This window comes from Perca fluviatilis, chromosome 12 (genome assembly GCF_010015445.1).
Source record: "Perca fluviatilis chromosome 12, GENO_Pfluv_1.0, whole genome shotgun sequence".
NCBI classification, from domain to species: domain Eukaryota; kingdom Metazoa; phylum Chordata; class Actinopteri; order Perciformes; family Percidae; genus Perca; species Perca fluviatilis.
Genome location: NC_053123.1, coordinates 23,977,529 through 24,001,319, shown reverse-complemented (window position 1 = coordinate 24,001,319; position 23,791 = coordinate 23,977,529). Strand labels below are relative to the sequence as shown.

The following is a 23,791-nucleotide window of genomic DNA, read 5'->3' as shown; positions in this document are numbered from 1 at the left end:
TTGTTGGTTGCAGTGTACCTGTGCCGCCCAGATGTTGTCCAGATCCTGCATTGTAAGAGCTTTTTCTTTGATAACGAAGCGAAGGATCTTCTCCAGTTTCTCTACGTACTGCGGCTGGTGCAAACTGTCCCTCAGCACAATGGACAGGATGTGGTTCTGCTGGATCCACTCCTGACGTAGGACAAGAAGACACAGAGTGAATCGGATTTTAGATACAGAGAAATATTTGATGCACAGTATCAAAGTCAAGAGCTGAGCCTACCGCCATGCGCTCTGCAGTCAGCCACTCCTCCTCTTCAGGGTTATGCCGATGAGTGTAGTAGGACACACTGGAGATCACCTTGTTAACTTCATTTAGTGCATTCATTTTGCCGTTAAAAGAAGAAATTTGCAATAACCTGGTGATAAGAATTGAGAATGTATTTAAAATTAAATCATATTGCACTCAAATTTGAAATAAAATGCTTACTCTGGTGATAAGAACTGACAAAGACGATCTTTTAAAACTCACCTAAGAATCATTTTTAATCTAAAAATCTCTAAATTCTTCACGGTCTCCTCCTGCCCTGGTACACGAGAAGCCAGATTCTTCAGAGACTTGATTATCATGGACAGTGCGTCGTTTTTGGCTTCATTCTTGGCCTCTTTCTTTAGCTCCTCATCTGTAAGATTCTCTAGAAACTGGGGAACCATTTCGATGACTGGAAGGAAGTACTTCTTTACCGTGTGCAATGTGAGGAACTCGTAACACTGGCCAAAAGGCCTGTAACGCAGAGAACACAAAATCAGCTCACACAAACTTGTAAGAACATTAGAGCACATAAAATGTTAAGAAAAGCCCATCGACATGATGTAGCCTCACTTGATAAGTGCAGCGATGATCTGGACGTTCAGTGCTTGGCCGCTCATGAAGCGATCGTGCAACATTTGAAACCCGTTTAACGTGCCAAATTTGTTTATTAAGTCCACCAACCAGCCCTGTGGATTACAAAAATAGAGAGAAAAACACATTGAAGAAGTTGCCTTTAATCTGTTGACTGAGGGATGGTTTCACAAATTGTGTTGAAGAGATTTCAGGTTGGGATATTAACAGACATTTACTCAACAAAATGAACTAATTTCCTGATTCTTCCCTACAGCTAAGTTCACATTTACAAGTTTGGAAAACAATATTTTCATGCATTATCTTCTTCTCAAGTCTCATTTGAGAAAGAGATCCAAGGTATCGAGGAAGAGACACCGTATTATAGGGGGACTTAAAACGGCTTTACCCAACAAGAAATTTGATTGCTGCTTTTTAACCACTAAATAACTATAAGCTTAAAAAAAATAAAAAAATAAAATAAAAAATATTAGCAAAATCTGACTTAATAGTTGCACAGTGGAGCCTCAAGTAGTCCTGGGCCCCCTGCCAACAGAGGCAGACAGGCAAGCAGCACTGCAGTACTGTTCACTGCCCCCGTGCCCACACTGTATTCATCACATTTTACTGTAAAATTACTATTCTCTGGTGTATCCACCTTCTCTTTATTACAATCTTCTTTCTGACACAAGGACTAAGTGTCTTCTAGACAGTGAGTTCCATATTTTTCATTATCAGGCTACTCCAGAGAGGAATTCTCTTCGTTTCGTAAGGGCCCTTAGGGTAAGGCTAAGGGGGGGGCTGACTGTTCTCTGGAGGAAGAAAATGGCCTGTTTTCTGCATAATTTTATACACACCTAAACATTTATCATGTAAAAGAAATACATGTGTATTAAAAGTGTAATAAAAAGTAATATCAAGCACAATCTAAAACTGTGTTGCAGGGCCAAAGGGTCAGTTTTAAGAAAAGTTCAAACCTGGCCATTTGAAAGAATAAGGATGAAAGTCTATAATGAGCCTCATAATTTATATTAAAAAAAAGGTAAAAATGTTGGTATTTGGCTAACTGCTGCAGTGGTGATTCACCTTAGGAGAGCGTGGGTCTGGTGGTCGGGCGAAGAGCTCATCGTCAGCCAGCTGTGCTCCAGCGGGGACAGTCTCAGAGGGCCGTGTGCCGTTGTAAATGTGGAACTTGCAGTGAGGGTTGGTGGCCATGGCCAGCAGCTCCAGTAGAGGGAACCAGTCCTGAGAGAGCTTGGCCACACACAGCTCCACCAACCGGTGTGTGTTATTGATGATACACCTCTGTGAAACAAGGTTTGTGGATAGGAAAAAAAAAAGTGACATAGCAACAATTAGACTACGAAAGACAGGGTAAAGAAGCAAGGGCGGGTGAGGAAGAGAATTTCAAGTCTAACAGGAAAATGTCCTTTCTCAGAAATGCTGCCATCCACTTATGGTTTAATAACAATACTCTTGCATTTTGACCTGACCTTCCACACATAGGCTTTGCTTGGGTGGTCCAATTATATTTTGACTTACTACAACAAAAATGTTCATAAATACAGTATGACATCATCTAATTTGAACTGAATCCCAATATCCATTCCACAACAGTGTACATATGTCACCTGCTCATCTTGCCAAACAAACAGAATTGCAGAACCATTATTTCTTGATGTGATTAGAAAAAAAGTGAACTACATTAAGTCAATTCCAACCACAACAGCTGTGGACTGGTGACTGCAACATCACCAAAATTATGCACTATGTAAAAAATATGAGTTAGCAAGAAAATGTTAGCACAGTAGCCTAACTCAGCTAATGTCTGAATCTTCTCTCTTATTGTAAACTTTTATCTCCTGGATCTACTCTTCTGCAGCCATTAAAGTTGATTTCAGAGGCCCAGTATGCTAAAACACTTTAAAGCGCCCATATTATACTCATTTTCAGGTTCATAATTGTATTTTAAGGTTGTACCAGAATAGGTTTACATGGTTTAATTTTCAAAAAACACCATATTTTTGTTGTACTGCACCGCTCTCTCTCACTGCTGCAGATCCTCTTTTCACCTGGTTTCTGTTTTAGCTACAGAGTAAGACCTCTTTTCTTCTTCTGTACTATCTTTGATTGCACTCGCACATGCGCAGTAGCTCAGTTGTAGATCATGTCAGCTAGCTAGCTCCATAGAAGTAAAAGAAAGCCTGTTTCTTCAACTTCGGTCTGTTACAAGGCAGGATTAGCTGGGAGACTTCTAAATGAGGGAGCACATGTAAGTAGTTCTTTTGTAGATTATGGTGAACTTGTGTGTGTTGTAGCAGTGCTTTGCTACTGAGAACAAGGTAGCATTAGAGCTAACAGTTGCGTTTAGCGACAAAATAACTAATTTTTTTCATAATATGGGCACTTTAAGAAAGGGTGGAAGCTCTGCTGAAAATATGTTACCACGATAGATCTTTCCTTATAATACAATAAAGATATTTGGCACAGTATAATACATTTATATTTATTTCTTTTTGCACAAATAAAGAGATCAGTCATATGCCATGACCTAAAACATAAACAAGTTAGGGCTTTACCCAAAAATAAGTTTAAACTGATTCAACAGTGTGGGTCTACGCTTCAAACTATTATGTGCTATCAGTTTGTGTTCTTGTTTATAAAAATTGAATGTTATAACGGATACCTTAACAGTATTACAATGTACCTGGAAATATGAGAAATACTATATTATTCGGGAGTTCTGCCCAGTCCCAGTTACCCTGCAGTTAAGCGAGCATTAATAGGAGAGCTGCTACAGACTTAACTCCGAAAATGGACTACCTGCCAAGTCCAATGTTTTACTCACATTTTGGTGCAATTACTGGAGTTTCACATTATTAACATTTAAGTGAAAACTTCAGATTTCCACATAAACAAATAAAAAGTGTGCCTGCTAATTATATCATTAATAAAATTACAATTTCGCTGCCCCTTCTGCATGGCTCCTGATTGGTTCAGAGATCTGAAGGAGCCAGATAGCAGTAATCAATATGAGACTGACAAAGAAGCTTTCGGAGATCATTAAAGTCAAGTCATTTACAAGAATCTGGTTGCACCCTAAACATTTTTGAGTGTAATGAGAATAATTGGAGCAGCTGTGGATCATAAAAAGTAAGTGTTTCCTGTTTAACGGTATAAAATAAGGTTTTATATATATATATATATATATATTTTTTTTTTAAATGTAGTCAACATTATTTCAGGGTAGGAGGAGAAACAAAGTTGTTTTTGCTCCTTTACGTCCTTGCTTGTCTCACTAGTTTATCATGAAAAGGTTCCAGAGATCAATCTCCTTAATAGAACACAACAGCCAGCAACAGCTACTTCTAACGAAAAGACCATTGAATTGCTGAGGTCCTTGCCTCTTTTACTCAGCTCTAAGAAAAACAAAAGGAAATCTCAATGTATAGGCAGGTCTGAACAATGCATGCATCCAATGAGATAAGTGAAAGGATGTCAAAGAATAAATAAAGCTAGGGTGACTATGCTGCTGAGTCATGCCACCTGACAATAATATAGATTGTTGTCAACCTTTCATAACACATTTGATCCCTCCTATTTAAACCAGTACAAAACAGGCACTTTATTAAATATGCTGATGATACAGCTCTAGTGAGTCTGCTACAGGATGGGGAGGTAGATCATGGGCCAGTTTTAGACTCCTTTTTAGAATGGTGCAATAAGTCACATTTAATTTTAAATACCAATAAGACCAAAGAAATGTCCATAGATTTTAGAAAGTCACAGCAATCCACCGACAATTTTATCAATGGTGATGCCATTCAGGTTGTTACAAACTACAAATACCTTGGCAAGCTTAAATGGGACTCTTGGACTGATCTTTTGCAGACTAAGACACAGCAAAGAATGTATTTTTTAAATAAATTGCTTGTTTTTAATTTCAATAACTAAATGCTCCAAATGTTTTATACTGCTTTTATTGAAAGTGTTTTAACTTGCTGTATTATCTGCTGGTTCGGAAATGCCACTGAGTCTCAGAAAAAGACAATGAGAAAAACAGTCTTAACTGCCAGCAAGTTACTTGGGATAACACTACCGAGAATTGAACACATTTACAAAGACAGACTGGTGAGAAAGGCCAACAACATTGTATGTGACCACACACACCCCCTGGCATCACATTTTAAACTACTGCCATCTATGTGTCGTTTCTGCCTACCCCTTCTGACCAAGAACAGATCCAAATTTTCTTTCGTACCACAAGCCATAAAAGCCTTAAATCAGTCAGAATAAGCTAGTCGTCCAGCTGGTGTATTGTAGTGTGTGATGTATATTCTTCATGTTTTGTTTGTATCATATGTCTGATGTCTTGTTATAAAGTGCCTTGCGATTGTGCCGCAAACCCAACTGCCCCACGGGGACAATAAAGTTATAGTCTGTTAATATTAATGGACAAAGCATCCGGTTCGGCAAAGTACTGCAAATGCGGAAGTGCCTCAAACCTGCATTCTATCTCAATTCCAACAGGGGGCGACACATGCGGTTGCAAAAGGAGGTCGGTTTCTGTAGAAGTCTATGAGAAAGTGACCCACTTCTCACTTGATTTATTACCTCAGTAAACATTTTCATAATGAGTTTATGGTCTCAATCGCTAGTTTTAAGTCTTCTGCAACACAGAATGATGTTAATTTTTTAATTATGGTCTCGTTGATTTCAAAATCTGCGATAAAGCAGGGGGTATTTTAGGACGTGGCTATGATGCGATTGCCAGTGAAAGTGCGTAACGTAGAGAGTAAGGGCTCCTCCCTCTCGTCTAAAATCGTCACATCCGCAACCAGGATGGCTGCGCCCGTAACAGTAAACTTGACGACTCATAGCAGATCTCCACAAACCAATGGGTGACGTCACACATGCGCTGTCCATTAATATACAGTCTATGGTAAGAAATGAAGGTGCGTCAAATTCCAAAGATGGTTATCCTTTATGAATAAATAACTAAATACTTCTCATACCGCCCCTGGGGTTGGATATTTCCATAGACAGTATATAATGGACCAATAGACACCGTTGCTCTGGACGGAGACCAGTGAAGGCTATTAGAAGCACTAGTCCGGTGATCTCTTGCTTTACTGCGCAGCCTCCAACTGAGAGAGACGACGTAAATGTGACGTGAGCAACGTGTCTGAAAGTTGTAAGTCTCCTGGTAGCTGTGCCAAGAGAAATCTCAATCATTCCCAATCTAACAGAGACGGAGAGCTCAGGTATACAGAACAGGCCAAAAGTTTGGACACACCTTCTCATTCAATGTGTTTCTTTATTTTCATGACTATTAACATTGTAGATTCTCACTGAAGGCATCAAAACTATGAATGAACACATGTGGAATTATGTACTTAACAAAAAAGTGTGAAATAACTGAAAACATGTCTTATATTTTAGATTCCTCAAAGTAGCCACCCTTTGCTTTTTTTGATAGCGCTGCAAACCCTTGGTGTTCTCTCAATGAGCTTCATGAGGTAGTCACCTGAAATGGTTTTCACTTCACAGGTGTGCTTTGTTAATTAGTGGAATGTTTTCCCTTATTAATAAAAAAAAGCAAAGGGTGGCTACTTTGAAGAATCTAAAATATAAAACATGTTTTCAGTTATTTCAAACTTTTTTGTTAAGTACATAATTCCATATGTGTTCATTCATAGTTTTGATGCCTTCAGTGAGAATCTACAATGTTAATAGTCATGAAAATAAAAAGGAAAAACATTGAATGAGAAGGTGTGTCCAAACTTTTGGCCTATACTGTATGTAAGGAGATAACATGGGCACAGGCTAATTATTGCTAACTAAAATGCTAGTTAACATTAGTAATTAAACCTAAACAGCTCATGTAAGTCGAAACTGTCTGCGAGCTTCTCCTGTACTGTACGGTAATTCCTCTACTGTGTGACACAATCGTTAGCCGATTTTTACAAAATCGTCTGCTACAGAGCCATAACGTGAGGTACAAGGTAATGGAGCCTTTTATACATTGTCGTGTTTCTCTAGAAATAAACAATGGACAAATAGAGTCTTTAAACGCTTCAGATGTAAAGTTATTCGCTGTCAAGTGAATGGCAGTCAGTGGAATGCTAACGGGAGGTGATCTCTTTGTAGCATCAAAATGGCGCCATAGGAGGTTCGAGTTCTGAAGCGAAGCTTACCCCCTTGGATATTTCTTTTTTTTCCCCCAATAGAATTGCTAAAACAATACATTTAAAAAACGGTGCCAGTGCGAAATAGGTGCCTGAACCAATACTTTAAATAAAAAAATAAAAAAAGAGCACAAAACAACTGTCAGTGACATTAAAGAATGGCTTGTTTATTGCTAAGGCTATATGGTCAAATTTAAATGATTTATTTAAAATGTCATAACAGGAATGTGATCCAAAACTAGGGAGAAATTACCAACATTTACAACGAAGATTACAGGTTTCCCTGATGTTAGGATGTAGCTATATGTAGCAGTCAATGTAATGTAATAACACTGTAGTAGTGTGCCTAAAGCAGATGACCATAGACATCTAAGTGTGGAAAAAACAGTTAAAATCAGAGCGGGGAGTGGGAACAGTGGAAAATCTGAGGCGCTGGCTGACAGGGATTTATTTTTATTTGTATCGTTTACCTCATTTGTTGAAGGTTATAATATGATAGTATTATATGAATATGAACATCCGACATTGTAGATATGACAACAAATACAGAAAAGCATAATAGGTCTCCTTTGACATTTTACATACAACAATAAAAACTCACATGAATCTCAAACTTCCAGCCACTGACCGCCTCGTCTGTCAGGATCTTTGTAAAGGAGATGGTCAGACCATCTCGGAAAAACCTCTGACATGCCTCACACTTTACATCCAGTCCTGCAAGGAAATACATCTCATTTAATACCACACAATGCATATAAAATCTGCTACAAAGTGAAATGAAAAGACACTAATGAACATGAAGAGCATGAAGGAGGTTACAAAGCCAAATGTAGATTCTCTGCAAATATCAGATAATTATATTTAATTATCGTTAATATATTTTTTAAAGTAACTATATGCAACTTTAAAATGTTTCTGAAATGGTGTACATTTTATCTGATGATCATAAATGACCTGTAAGACCAAACAAGACTAACCGTGTAAAGAACGCTATTTTGGCATTTTTTTTATGAATGCCTTTGCCCGGGTCAGATTTTTTCCCCCTGTAATTGTATTTTAATTTTACAAGTTTTCTGTTGTAGTTATGGCTAATATTTGGGCAGGACCATCACAGAAAAGAAGGAAATTAAACAAAGAACAACTAAAAGCTAAAAAGGGAAAGTGAAAGACGACGTGTGAAAACCCGATTCGGTCAGGCTTTCAACAGAAGAAGACAATTACTAGATTGTAAATGATTCAAAACCGTACCCGAATTGGCCCTCAGGTATGCAATATGTCCATTTAATTTCATAAAATAACTTTACAATGCGCAATGTGGTTGTACGTCAGTAACCTACATTAAATTAAGTCCCCCTTCCATTTAGTGCCCGGTTTTATTTCTTTTCAGTCTGTTTGTGTTGGTCTACTATTTTCTTTTCCCTTGTTCCCCTATACTTGCGTAAAGCGTCCTCAGGTTTCATATAATGCGCTTTATTAATCAAAGTTATCCATCGTTCTCTGGGACATGTTTTCATGCTAATCGAATGTGTCTCTAGCTTTAAACAAGCTACCGCAAACGGGTGGTTAGCTGCTAACGCTACCTTTCGGGGCAAATGGTAAATCGCTATTTTATACCACTGACAAGGCTCAAAATAGCACCACACTTCCACAGGAGCATAATGAGGGTCCCTACATGTAAACCAAAGCATTGAGAACTTTGTAAGTGTACAGACAGTTTATTTATAAAAAAGATTAGAAAGACTGTAGCGTTCAGGTTTACATGCGGGCACCATCTTGGAAACTGGTCATGACCAGTTGAACGACGAACACTGTGCAACCAGTAACATAGCTCAAACACAGCGTTCATGAAAGGTGCTCTAAGCGATGTCAAGCTTCAGTAGTGCACTGAAGCACAGAAGGGAGGGGACGGGATGAGGAGGAGGGAGGAGCTAGTCTTCGTTTTGTTTGAAAATACTTTGAACGTCAACAAGAAGTAACATCACCCAACATCGCTTAGAGCACCTTTAAGACTAAATATAAGAAGACTTTTGACATCATTTGGAAAGTTTTTAACAAACAGGGGCTATAGCAGCAATTCTACTGTGGTTTTTAAAATTGGAGCTACTTTTTGAGCCCTGTTCAGACAACACAACAAGATGGATTTCTGGAATTTGATTTCAGTCACACAACAAAACATATATTGATGAGATATTTTTGATTATCAGCCTAGATGTAATAGGCGGAGTAGGCCTGCAATTCTGGCACTGACTTGAGGTAGGTAGTTTTACATACATAACTAGTGCAGATAAAAGTAAAAGGTCATGTATATTTGGTTCAGTACAGAGGGAAGTATCAGGGGGAAGAAGGCTTGATTTAGTGGTGAAACGTCAAGCTTCTCAAAAGTGTTGCAATGTGCTGCTTTATTTAATTGTAAATTGAAAATCGTTGGGCTTTGGACTGTTGGTTGGGCAAAACAAGCACAGAAGATTAATAGACGTAGACGTATTAATAATCTGCACTGCATGATCAGCCTTTACATTGCTCGACTGTGGGATGTGAACCTCACAAAGCATTTCTATAGACATAAAAATAACATTCTGTATATTCCTACCTTTTTTACTCAGGTCAATAGCAGCTTCCAAGAGGACTTCTAACTCTCCTTTTGGCAAAACTGGAACGACCCAACGAGGCCTGGGAGAAGAAAAAAAAAAGAAGTGAAAAACCATGTGTGTGTAAAAGTGGTTACAAACCAACCAGACGGCCGACCCTCGGCAGAAAAGCCAATGGAAATGATCAGTCGCGTCCCCGAGGTCCAAAAAACAGACACACTGAGGCGACACTGACTTGAGAAACGTAATACGTCTCCATAGCAGCAGGCGGCGCTACTCTGTATTGTTGCCCAAGAAATGAAAACCGGCAGCTGATTGGACAAATGCGTCACATGGGTTTGTTTTCTCCAGAAATTCAAAGTCATGGCGGCCGTTCAGAATACGATCTCATATTGTACTAAAATAGTTCACTGAAACATGTTTCTGAAATAGGCCATGCAGTTGCTGAATCTGTCTTCGTTTCAGCTCAACAAAGGTCAGTTTAAAAGATTTTTATCAGATTTTGAGAGACTCTAGTCACCTCATTCCGCTTGTCTTTTCCGGGTGAGTCCCGACTGCTCTGCCTCCGACTGAACATGTCAGGTCGGCCAAAATGAATGCAGACATCCCCCCAGACTGACGACGGTCGGGGACACAACGAACAGACTAGAGTCACTGACCTCGCCAGAATGTCCAACGGCCGATAATCGGCCCCATGTGTCCCGGGCTTAAGAAGCATGGATACTACATGGTATACCTACGCGTACCCCAAAGAGCTCAATTTACCTTGCTGTTAAGTGTGATTGTTGTGATGTTTATCAGACTGAGTGTTAAGCAAATGTAATAATCAAAACTATAAAGCAAGGAATTTATGTCTGTCTTTCCGTTTGTCACATATCCCAAGAACAGTTCATCTGAACTACTTCACACTTAGCAGGTGTATTCCTGGGGACCCATTACTCCAACTCTGAGCGAACTCCAGGGAAACTCTCTGCTCCTCACCACAGGGCTTCTCAGGTGCTGCGAGCAAATCACTCCACCCAAGTAGCAGAAGTAGCAGTGCTTCGCCTTCTGAGAATTAGTTCCCAGTATGTATACGGTTAGAAGATGGCTGTGTCTCATGTGACCTTGTTATTTGTACACGCTGTGACAAATGTGTACAAATCACAACACGTAAATAGGAAAATGTTGGCGTTATTTTGTATAGATGGAGCCAGTTACCTCCAGCATCTGTGCTAAGCGAGGCTAGCGGTGGGTGCGTCAGACAGAGTTACAACACGCACGGAGATGAGGAAGGGTATGTATGGACTTATCTAACTCTGGGGGATACGGTGAATAAGCTAAAGTCCCAATAAGTCGGTGTGTTCCTTTAGAGATGCAGTAAGCGATGCTGCGCAAAGATTGTTGATATTTGAACTCAACTGCCAAACAAATACAACCCTCCCTTCAGAAGCTCCACCCCCCAGATTCACAGACCAATTACTAATGGCATGCCTGCACAGTCACATGCTGCCTCCCCCCTCCCCTCCACCATGAATTGACACCTGTTGCTGATTGGCTGGAAAAGTGTTTTGTGGTTCATGAACTTCTGTTTGTTCTGCATTTACACAGCCAGGGCTGTGTATTAACTGTCGAGCATTGCGCAAAAGAATACTAACAAAGACGTCACGCACAGCACGCGGTCATACGAAAGTAAACATGTAGGCCGCTAAAGTCAGCCGCTGCGTCCAAAATGCAATAAATACCCAATATGCGTATTATCGTTCAACATACTTCTGTGTGAATAAACAGCAGTTCACTTTTGCTGCTGGATATACTACATTACCAACTAATTCTTTTTTTCACTTCCCTGGAGTCAACGACCATGAGCGGATAGCCGCTCAATTGTGTAACTTATACCACTAACAACATAACACATAAAATAAAAAGGAGCGTACCAAGACAATGAAAAGACACGAACAGACGCAGGTTGATGGTGTAATGAATTGAGCTTGATTTGAAAATGTTTTACCTATAGAGTCAAAAATGTGAATTACAAACTGTACTGACTGAATTTTGTAAAAATACAGAATGGGAAGGAAAAAATTAGTTCTGGCATAAAATAAGGGCCTGGTAAGTTTTTAAATTGTTGCGAGTCATAGTTGCCAGTCAACACACAAAAAAACCTGTGGGTATTGCAAAGTATCTACTGCTACTGATCATATAATTGGTATATTGTCTGTTTGTCATGATTAAATACAGACAGTAATTTTAGGAAGTGCCACTTTACAAGCAAACTCACTTAAAAGACACCCTGGAGCATTTTTGACCACTTATAGCACTGAGCAATATTTCTATGCAATATTTCTATGCACTTGTGTATCTTGTGTGCTGAATTAAGGGTGGCTGAGGATGCAGCCTCTGTGTAAGCATGTGAGTAAATACCTGTTGATCATATCATCCAGCTTGGCTAGGTCAGTGTGAGGGAAGGCGGGCTCCTCCTCTTCCAGCTGAGGGGGGCCATCCCCTTGGCCCTGCTCATCTGGTGGGCTTACTGGAGAGTTCTCATTAGATGAGTTCGGGGATGATGTCTAGAAAAACCACAGACAATCAAAATCATACAATGAAGAATTGATGTGAAGAATTTTATGTTTGGCTTACGGGTGAAGAGCCATGTTGTTGTTCATCCTCTGAGGTTTTAATTGCTGGTGATTTGTGTTGTTATTTGATAGTAATACGGTATGATGAGATAGGGGCTGATGACAGGTTCCTGGCTGGATGTCGTGGTAACATGGCATGTGTATTAAACAATTAAACCACCAGAAGGCCTCGAGGCGATCCGTTTTGATTTTGTGTCCGTTAACATATGGATGATGAAACACGACTTGGCCATAAATAAAAAACAAACAGCATTATTTTGGAGGTGTGAAGAAATGCTGAAATAGTGGCAAAGCACCCATTTTTCAAGATATAGCTTTGTCTGTTAGCTCACTGTCATCGGGGTTTCCGCTATAGCAACATTTAGCAGCAGCGCACCGCCGCTCCTTCAGCTGTTTATGAAAGACACAAAGTCAAAATTACACAACTCTGCAGAGCCGTCTGCTCTACTGAACTCAAGTAAACAGTCATCCGCTCTCTTCCCTTTGAGCGTGAGCAACTGGAACAGTGACAGGACGCCATCACTAGCGAAGACATGGCAACCAAACAGGCTAAACAACAGCGCAATTATAGCAGTTTTTCAGGCAAATGGACAAACAGTGACAAAAGCCTCGACATGAAAACCGCACTCAACCGGTCCCGTGAAACATGACAGTTACAGTATATTGGAAAATAGCGTTATGGACACTGAATTTTATGAATTTACTGTTTATCAGAACCCAGATGAGATAAGAAGCTAAAAACATTGTTAATGTTCCCTCAGCATTTTGTTTTGTTGCTAAACTGTGTAAAATGAGGGAAGATGTTAAATCGCCTGTTTTACGTAACTGTATCCTAGGGTACCATCTATTTGCTGGATTTTTTGGAGGCAACGGTAGCTAACATTACCAAATAAGCCCACTAACTGCGATGTTATTGTTCATATTTTGGCACAATGTTTAGTAATGACAGTAGAAGTGTCATAGAGAGTGAAAATATGATATGCCCATTGCTAAATGTGTTATGTATCTGGAATTGTTCATTAGCTGTGTGCGATATCTGTAAAGCTGATGACTCACAGCAGTAACATTAGGCTAAAAAAAGGTTTTATTCGGATCCAAAAACTCTCTGTGAGAAAGGACAGAGAACGGATACTTACATTATATCCTGGAATGTATCTGTAAGACATATGATGCTTTTGAAAAACGATTGCAAATAAAGCAAACTGTTTAAAAAAAAAGCTGATACCAATCCATCCCAAAAAAAAATATGTCTGCCTTACTACATCCCTAGAAGGAGGATTGTATTTTACTAATGGCTATGTTTTCTTGCATAAATGAATCAAAATCTGAGGCAAAACAACAAAACAGACTTTGGTTGAATATTTATTTTAAAAGTGCAAAGGAACTGACTTTTTGACCTCCAAAGCAAAAGTGGAACTTTATTACCCGTTTCTATGGTGCCATATACCAATAGAAAGGCAAAGCCCATTTCTTGTATGGGGGTAGGGTTTCTATTGTTGTGGTCACTAAGTGTACATGCATGTAGGCATAAAGAAGCAGGTGTCTCTCCTGAAAGGCCTTTAAACAAGGCCATTCAACTCCCTACACTCATAGTATTTGGCATACAGAGCAATGCTCTTTTTATCCTTATCTACCCAGAGGAAACAAAAACTGGAGGGCTGACATAGTTGTGTTAGAAGTATAAACGTGTTAGTATGTGGGAGTATCTGTTTTACGGTGCTGTCAAATAGAATTTTTTTGGAAAGAAGAGTGTTTGAGAAACAAAGGCAACAATGTGCATCAATGAATGTGCATTTTAGCACCAATGTGACCATTTGGGCTGCAGGATATGAGGAAAATATGCAATAACATTGTTGAATATCCCAATAACAATATTACTTGTGATAAAGTTCAGTTTTCTACGGATATTCTTTCAACCAACAAAAAAAAAATCCCTCAGTGTCTTTCACAATGTGTCAGTCTTTCGCTATGCGTTTATCGCGCAAGTTATCGCTATGATGATTAAAAAAAACGATTTATTGTGTCGCCCTAGTGACCAATCCCGTTTTCCTAATCGAATGAGTGTGTATGAATATCAGTGGTGGTGTGAGCAGATGTGTATGAAAATGTAAAAGAGGGATACAGATAGTTGAGGGAGATGCATACGGTAACTGAGAAATATGAAATGTGGGGGTGTGTGGTGAAGGCTCCTTCTGCTTGGCTGACCTACATAGGCAGCTTGCCTCTCACGTCTCACTACAGCTCATCTCTAACCAACCCAGGCGCCCGCGCCACACACCCGCACCCACACACACACACACACACACACACACACACACACACACAGCTCTGTTCATTGATGCCTCGCCTTTCACTCCCTTTCTCCCTCTTTTCCGCTCCCTCCTCCCCTTGGGCATCTGTGTGTGGTTTAGGTACGAGCAATATCGGTTAAAAAAAAAAAAAAAAAACTGCTCAAGCAACAAAGTGGGATATCAAAAAACCACTCCGTTCCTTCTCCCTTCCCAGGTTAACTTAAATACATGCGTCTACCATTGGAAAGGTCATTTAAAGTGCTCCTATTATGCTCATTTTCAGGTTCATAATTGTATTTAGAGGTTATATAGGATATATATAGAATAGGTTTAGTTTAATTTTCAAAAAAAAACATATTTTTGTTGTACTACACATTGCTGCAGCTCCTCTTTTCACCCTGTGTGTTGAGCTCTCAGTTTTAGCTACAGAGTGAGGCATCTCACTTCTGTTCCATCTTTGTTGGGAGTCGCACATGCGCAGTACCTACAGTAGGTCAGCACTACGAACCAGTCAGAAGCAGAGTATGAGGGCGTGCCACGCTAGCAAATAGGCAAGCATAACATGTATTACAAAGTGATGCATGTTCGTCACGGAAGTAAAGGCTGGACTACAACAGAGCTGTTTGGAGCAGTTTGTGAACTGTTTTCTGTTGGAGATGGTAAGTCCCTTTAGGGTGGACTTTGGGCTTTTTCACTTTGTAAACCTATTACATGCAAAAAAAAAAAAAGATATATAACAATAAAGGAAAGGGAAAAAGCATAATATGAGCACTTTAAAACAAGTAGAAAACAGAGTTGGATGAAACCAGTTGCTAGCCAGCCAAAAGGAGACCAGAACAAAACATTTAACATGTAGGACAAAATATAGTGAGTGTAGGGAAAGACATTAAGGAAAGGTCTATGTTGAGTATTAGTTAGAAAGATGACGCTCACCTGGTTCTGTGGCAGGGGGGGTTGGCTCTGAGCATCAGGTGCCTGGCCCTGGCCCTGACTGTCATTGCCCCCCACCGGAGAGCCACGCGTGGTGGCTGTCATGCTCGCCACAGGGCAGATCTTGGCAATCTTGGCCTCTTAGGGAGCGCTGGCCAGGAGGGAAATCACAGCCACCTCAGCTGTAGAGCAGAGGGAAGAGAGCCCGAACACACGAGAGAGGGACACAAGCACCTGGAGATCTGGATGTGCCGCTGAGACCATTGCATAACCTGCAATAGGAAAGAGGGTTAAAGGTCAGAATTTCCAACAGGCTGGTTAAGTTACTTATAATGCATGAGCCAAATACACCAGGTGGGTATATTCTTGTACTAAAATGATACAGATACACAGATACAGATCACTGATTAAATTAGATTCAGAATATCCAGCACCAGTCATTAATGACTTATTCCTGACTCATATCTGAATTACACCTAACAAAGTCAGCTACTGCATCATCTTTAGAGCTGGTCCAATACCGATACCAGTATGGGCTCCGATACTGGTTAAAACACTGGTATCGGTAAGTACTGGAGTTTACGCAACGATCCGATACCACGTAATAAAGCCCTAAAGAAAATCTACATTAAAGTAGTTTATTTATGTTCTTTTTCCGTTATAACTGACTGTCAAACTGGATAATAAAAGAAAGTTCTGTGGCATTCATTGTTTGTGTTTGTTCATGTTTCACAAAGAGTTTAACCTGAGCCAGACTGACAAAGATAGAAATAATATCACATCCATACAGGGATAGTAGTATACAGTTGTTAAAACATAATAAAATATATAACACCGAGTACCGATCTGATACCATTGTATCGGCCGATACGCAAGTTCAGGTATCGGAATCAAAAAATGGTATCGGGCCATCTCCAATCATCTTAAATTTACAGTTCTAGCCATAAGTCTCCCACACCTGCATGCTTTTTCTAAATTACAACAGAGGAGCTTCAAAAGGTCAATTACAAAACGGTAATTTTTACATTTCTTTCAGACACCAAATTTGCCAAGGAGGAGTCAAAACTGCAGTGGCCGGTTTGCTACCAGCCCATGTAGCCTCGTTATAATAATTATATAAATAATAATAAACAGCTCAAAAATATTAATATCAAACTCAGCTACACTGTGAAAGTAATACTACAAAAGCCTAGTTTCATTTTAACTCTGAAACTCTGTTCCATCATGCTAACACTGGTCCCTCAACACTCGCTATGAACAAGCAAGCACCCAGAGGATACAGCCTGCCTGAATCCATCTTAGGTCTTAACACAGTCAACAGCACCATCTCAAATGTGTGCACGGTCAGATATGAACATACAGCCTCAGGTGTGTATCGTGGCAATTGGGAAGCTGTGATGGATAGCGAAGGGAAAACACTATTTTACATACATTTTTACAGTTTTTATGACTGGGGTATTGAAAAACTCCTGACTTTTTCATTAGTAATGCATATTATCATTCACATACTTTATCCGGCTACCTAAGTCTGCTAATTCTGTTTATTGCAACCCGTGTCTTGTTTTTGTTGTTTTGGCCTTTATTTCATATCGATTTAATAAAGTTGTGCTTACGAAGTTATTTGATGAGAACAGGTGACATTGCTACATGCTACTAGCAGGATTTTTCCTGGCTCAGAATGGGGGGAGAGAGGGGCCACAAACATTAAGTGGGGGTTTTGGGGGTTCTACCCCAGGAAATTTTGAGCGTCAAAGTAGGGCTGGGCAATATATCAATATTATATCGATATTGTGATATGAGACTAGATATCGTCTTAGATTTTGGATATCGTAATATGACATAAGGGTTGTCTTTTCCTGGTTTTAAAGGCTGCATTACAGTAAAGTGATGTACTTTTCTAAACTTAGACTGTTCTAGCTGTTCTATTATTTGCCTTTACCCACTTAGTCATTATATCCACATTACACCCGAGGAGGAGGTTTTGTTCCTAAATTGAATTTAGGAGCGACTTACATAAACTGCTATTACTGTTATAGCTCATTTGTACAATAATACAATCGTGTTATGAAGTGTAATGTTTTTCAATTTTGAAATGCATTCTATCTATCAATAAATTCGTAGTGATGTTGAATATACAGTAGGACCACCACGGTTTGGCATGCATATGAACTGCGTATGAATTGTAGTTTAACTTCCGCTGTTAAGTGAACGGGGCGCAGCAGTCTCTCTGCAGCGAGAAGAAGCTGCCTCTGCAGCTTGTTCAGGCAGTCAGGGCAATGATAAAGCGGTCGCAACTGGTTTTCATGCGTCATACGGTTCGCATCAGGTGTTGAAACCAATTGTACCAAAACACGGAACTGGACTACAAGACGTTTTTAACCAGTTAAGAAACGGTCTAAATTTATTACTGATGCGATCAGATGGCAGTGCAGCCCACCGCGCGGACAGGCAGCAGTCAGAGCTCTGGCGGAAGTAGAGCTTCTCGCCCATCAGCAGCAGCTTCTCGCGGTACAGCCTCACTCTGCAAACGGAGATCCCAAGAGCACTATAGCTTAACAGCAGAGTGGTCAGGTCCGGTCAAAACAATGCAGTGGCTGTGGATGAAAGGGAGGCTAGCTGCTGAAAATCAGATTCTTTGGCGCACGTGATTTTCCTTTGCCGCTGGCTTAAAACCTCTTTGGGGGGCGCCAAAACTTTCCCTATTCTGGAAAAAAATGGCTATGGTCCATGGGGCAAAACTCCTAAACGGTCAGATGTTTCAAATAACCCGGCAGTTTGGCAAGATTATCTATCCCACTTTAGTTTGAGGTAAAACTTGTAACGGCAGTAATATTTCCTCACTGGGAATTAAGCCAGGAAGTTGGTCTGTTAACTGTAAAGGATGTTTACCACAGAAGGTTTGGGTAATACCATTTGCTTTCAATTTCTATTACAAATATGCTCATCAAATCGGGAGGTTTCTTTAACACCTGCCAGAGAACATCTGTGGCATGTCATATCTCTGTCTCTCTCTCTCCATGTGTCTTGCCTCTGTCTATGCTGCGGCTGTCAAATGAAGGCAAAATAAAAAAAATAAACACCAAAAAAAATAATACAAATAAACACCAACATCCCAGCAGGATTGTCTGACCGCACTTGTTCCTTGCCCCGTCTGATTTCTTTTTGTGGATTTCATGGCATTCTCAGAGCTCAGAAATTAACTTAAATGAGTGCAATGTAATTATTACCATTAGGAATGATTGACAAAACAAAGAAAAGAAGATCCAGCTTGTATGACCGTTCACGTATACAGGCGGGTGCCATCTTGGGAAAACAGTTACGACCAGTTGAACGCCATGCAACCAGTAACCAATAACGTAGCTCAAGCACGCCGTTCGACTGGTCGTGACTGTTTTCCCAAGATGGCGCTCGCCTGTATACTAAACTATCTTTTTAATAAACTGTCTTTACACTTACAAAGTTCTCAATGCTTCGGTTTACATGCAGGGACCCTCATTATGCTACCATGGTAAGTTTGGTGCTATTTTGAGCCTTGTTAGTGGTATAGAAATAGCGATTTCTTTTTACTTTACCCTTGCCCCGACAACTAGCGTTATTAGGTAATTTGCGGTTTGCAATAAAACTGGTCACATTCGATTAGCATGAAAACATATCCCAGAGAACAGTCGACGTGTTATTAACCCCTAGGTTCATTTTGCGCCGGAATTGTCCTTTAAGACGGTTGTATTAAAGTGGCTGATTTGACTTTTTCTGACCATAATTCTATTTATGGGTAGACATTGATTTCTTATGTTGCACAAATTAGATGGCCAGTGACATCTGCATCAGCAATTTGGTTGCAGTAGTCATGACAGCACATTAAAGTTATTATAGGCAGAATCTGGCAAGTGTATTTGGCTTGCTGAGAACAAAATGTCATATAATGTATTGAACAGTGAAACCCCTCATTAGCTAACTATCTACTAATATGGAGATAGGGTGGGTTAAGAGTGTTTTCATGATTTAAGGGTAGTGAAGCTAGATTATTTCCTATTTTACGAGTGGCCAATGACATCTGCTTTAGCATCAAAAATCTGGGTTGCAGCTGTCATTACAGAGGGTGCATTACATTAGTCATTATCAAGGCAGAATCTGGCAAGTGTCTTTGGCTTGCTGAGAACGAAATGTAATTTCATGTATTGAAAGCTGCTATCAGTGAAACCACTCATTAGCTAGCTAACTATCTACTAACGGGGGAACAGGGTGGGTTACTTTAATGACGCACACAAAACATGTTATGTTTTAACAACACGGTCAAAAAAGTGAGACACAGGGCAACAACAGCCACCATTAAAACAGCCGCTACGCTATGTAGCTACAACTGCGGCCTTTTGGACTGAACCGGCTTTGAAACGATAACGTTATTTAAAATAACATTTTATGGACGCTGAAATCGATCATGTAACATTAGCTATGTCTGTTACCTTGGAATAGCTTCAAAATTAGACAGCCCAGGTGCATATAAAGTACACGGTGGCATTACGTAACTATCAATACAAACTAGCGGCGTTAACAGCTGGTGGTTTAGTTAGTTAACGGCTGCTGCTATAGCTAGCTGCGGCAACTAACGTTAGGTTAGCCTAAAAGGCGATCCGCCCAGACAGCAGAGCAGTGACGGCCTTGTCGTCCAAAGCCCGTTGCGCTGAGACAAACATGCAGGCCGCACTATTCGACCAGGGCCTGACATTAATCTTGCTCACCAAATCTTTGCTACATAACGGACGATCTTAAGCACACATCTAGTTTACTCACTAAACCAAATGATTATCGATTTAACATCACTTTTCCCGGCGTTATTGTTGACCAGCCATGTTCCCGGAACGCCATTTACAATGAGCATCGGTCGTGCTAGCATGCTAACGACCAGCGATCTAGCTAGATAAACAGTTCGCTAGCTAGCCGTTAGCTTACGTGCGAGTAAATACCCTAAGGTGCATTTAGCTAACGTTCCTATTTTGACAAGCGGCTTATAACCAACTACTTTTCCCCATCTATAAAATGAATACCCCGCGATTTAGCTTAACGTCACTCTGCAGCAATTTCAGCGTTCAAAATAAGTTGCTAGCTGTCTTAGATAACGTAAAACATATCAGTGACAGGGGAGTCGTCTATTTCCTGAAATGTAACGTTGGTGTTCTGTGACCTGTACCGAATAAGTTATAACTTAACGTTAGCTAAAACAAACTGAAAATGATATATTGGAAGTCAGAGTGATACAAAACGTTAACAGCAATGTGATTTTGATAAATCTACTATAAATGAAATATACCAAATTGTGAGTGGAGGATAACCAAATATCAGTCACTTGTAAACATTTAAAGGAAATGTTCCTTCTCAGTCTGTAGACAGTGTCAAGGACCATCTGCGCTAGCTTCAGTGAATCTACCGGAGTGAGCTAATCAGACTACACGTACGGTTAAAACCATGAATTGCAGTTTAATCGCGTTGACATTGTCACGGATTCAATAAGCAGTAGCTAACAGAGATAAAACCACCAGCAACTGAACAACACAAGCAACCCAAATGCAGTAATGTTACCTTGCATCCACCACCAGCTGACGCTAATGGCAGCAGCCAGCTAACAATCACCACTGAGCTAACGTTAGTTAGCTAACAACTCACCAGGAATTTGATATGACTTCCCCCTCTATTCACGGGCTACGTCCAGCATTGAACGATGTCGTATATTACATAAACGTGGCCTATATCAGGGACAGTTTCGCAGGACCCAAAATCTGTTACTAGAAAGATCTAATTCCTACGTTTTCCCCTCTGCTTCTGGGTGTTTTTCCTGCGTCACCGGCGCGGTAACAGCCCCCTAACTCTCTCTAACGTTAGTCCGATGTCTGGGGCTTGTCACTTCAGTTCCAGCAGTCACAACTTGAATCAGATCAACATGGCGGAAGCGCAGTCGGACACAAATGCCGCTCAGTAAAACAGGCCAGACGACTGTGTGAACTCCAACAGTCAGCGTTATCTATGAGCTAGTTTGCACCACAACCGAGAGCAGCGCAGCAAACACAACACCAACTGAATGGAAAGGGCATAAAACCCCTCTCTATTCTGATAAGTGACTCCGGCTCCAGTGAGGATGTCAATCCGTAGTTTCATTAAAACCAGGAGAGAAAAAAACCGAGCAACCTGACGCACTTGCCTATATCGCCTCCTATCGCACGGGGTGGTCAAACATAAAAAAATATCGAACATAACAGAACGCAAGCAAATTCAAACATACACACAAACTGACATTTCAGCACTTATCGGAGTGGAAGAAAATACAAGTGATGGCGAGATGAATCTTAATGAAGCTTTCCAGCAAATTTGTTTGCAAAAGGGTTAATTTCTCAAGGTTTAATATTCACACGAAACCACCTGTTGGTCAAAGAGTGTAAAACAGGCAGATATATTACAGATGAAGGCTTGTGAATGAAAAAAGAAATCAATTTCGATGTAGCCAATCCATAAATAGCCTATCAATATAGTGTAGGCCTATGCTATATTTTCCTGATAAGTAGGCTTATGCTTTATAATATAACTGTGTATCTTGCAAGTATGCATCATGTGGAATCCATCTTTTGGTAAATAAAATGCAGTGGTTTATCCGGGCAGAGGGTAGTGAACGTGCTTGTAAACTGGACAGAGGGCAATGGATCTTGTGTAATTAGGAAAATTATGTAGAGGGGAGAATTTATTTGTTTGTTTTTTCAGGAACAATAATATATAAACTGTGTTAGGGATTCGGGCGTCATCAATGACGTCATTGATCTAAAACGATACAAGCCTCGATATGCGCTTCATGTAAAACTTCCTCTCAAGCTCCGAAGCCACAGCACTTTTATATATGTCAATGGGCACAGCACGTAACATCACTATAAAAATACAGACAAGGGACAAACTTAATAGAACATCATGGCCAACTATTTAAAGTTATGCAACTAATTATGGAAAACAATTTGTACAGCTTTCACTTTCACTTTGGTAAGAGCATTGCCAGAATTAGGACAGGTTCACAATTTTTCAAGTCTGTCTGTCTTGAGTCTCGCATTCCATATCTTCACAGCACGGTGGAGTAGGCCTAAGGTCTTCTGGCTACAATATAGCCTACTGTCTACTAAAACCAGTTTCATAACCATAGTCAACTAAAAACAAAAGAAGAAAATCAGTAATGTGATTTAGCCTAGGCGAACGGAACGACCCTTTAAGTTCTAGTTAAGGAGAGAGCTTGTTAGCTCGAAGTGTGTTGTTCTCTCTCTAAAACTTGTCTGGAGGAGGAATTTAAATACAACTTCTGATGCACATACTTGAACACATCATCACTGTTCTATCCTGGAGTCATTGGGTGTTTTGGGACCTGCAATAGATACCCTGGTCCAGGCGACTCGACTGAGGGTTTTTTAAACCTTGGCCTTTGTCAAAGTAGGATTCTACTGGCCCCACTGGACACTCCTTTTCAGCCAGTGTCATCTAGGGTGAATAGTGGTAAAGTGGGATTCTTTCTGAAAATGTACCTTCTGTGTCAATTTGAATGATGATCCAAATGTCTTAGCCCCTCATATGATACTATTCTAAATAGCCTAAGAGCTCTACTATACTATACAGAAGAAAAAAGAAAGAAACTAAGAAATTAAACACAGTATGGATGACTCTTCCTCAAACTCATACTGATGAAGTATTGTTAACAACAAAAATAATAATAAAGATTTAATTTTTGGAAGTATGGGAGCAGATACAGCAGATTTTTTTCTTGGCCTTCTTGGGATCATTTTCATCGCCCTATCTGTTTTTTGCAAATATTGCAAATGTCACGGCCATCTGAGCTTGTACCCTCCTAAGATAAGCTTAACTGTCCCACTACCTATTGTCCCACTTTACCACTTTTCACCCTACTGTGGATGCTTTCTCTGCCGCTTCCACATTTTTGTTGATTGCTCTTCTCCTGCTTGGTCCCGCAATGCCCAGAGTTCCAGGCCTTGCTGAGGGAAACCCAACTGCCCACCTCCACTGGCATACATCTAATCCGCCACCCGTTCTTGCGTCAATTCTACACCTGGTACTTCATCCTCTTCCTCTCTTCCCCTCATCCATCCTCTCCTTCCAGGGCACAGCTCCAGCAAGATGAGCTGGGTTGTGGCCTTCAGAGACCAAGATGATGTCTGATCTTAACTAAGACTGGGTGATATTTGGTGTAATTTTTAGCTGCCTCTCCAGGTCAACTGTTATCACCCAGTCTTGTGCCTTGAACAACAGACCAACAGAGCAGTTCATGGATTGTTTC

At 40.3% G+C, this 23,791-nt stretch overlaps 1 protein-coding gene across 1 annotated transcript in view; it reads right to left on the bottom strand.

Moving 5' to 3' along the window:
* usp9 (ubiquitin specific peptidase 9) overlaps positions 1-21,583 on the bottom strand; it is a 49,034-nt gene extending 27,451 nt beyond the window's left edge. The window contains exons 1-10 of the mRNA XM_039818314.1: positions 21,139-21,583; positions 15,481-15,749; positions 12,042-12,187; positions 9,641-9,720; positions 7,652-7,764; positions 1,949-2,167; positions 863-978; positions 512-763; positions 263-398; positions 19-171 (exon numbers count right to left, since the gene is read on the bottom strand). Of these exons, the coding sequence (XP_039674248.1) occupies positions 19-171; positions 263-398; positions 512-763; positions 863-978; positions 1,949-2,167; positions 7,652-7,764; positions 9,641-9,720; positions 12,042-12,187; positions 15,481-15,582 (1,317 nt within the window). The 5' untranslated portion in view covers positions 15,583-15,749; positions 21,139-21,583. The remainder of the gene's footprint in view (positions 1-18; positions 172-262; positions 399-511; positions 764-862; positions 979-1,948; positions 2,168-7,651; positions 7,765-9,640; positions 9,721-12,041; positions 12,188-15,480; positions 15,750-21,138) is intronic.
* Positions 21,584-23,791: the final 2,208 nt, after the last annotated feature.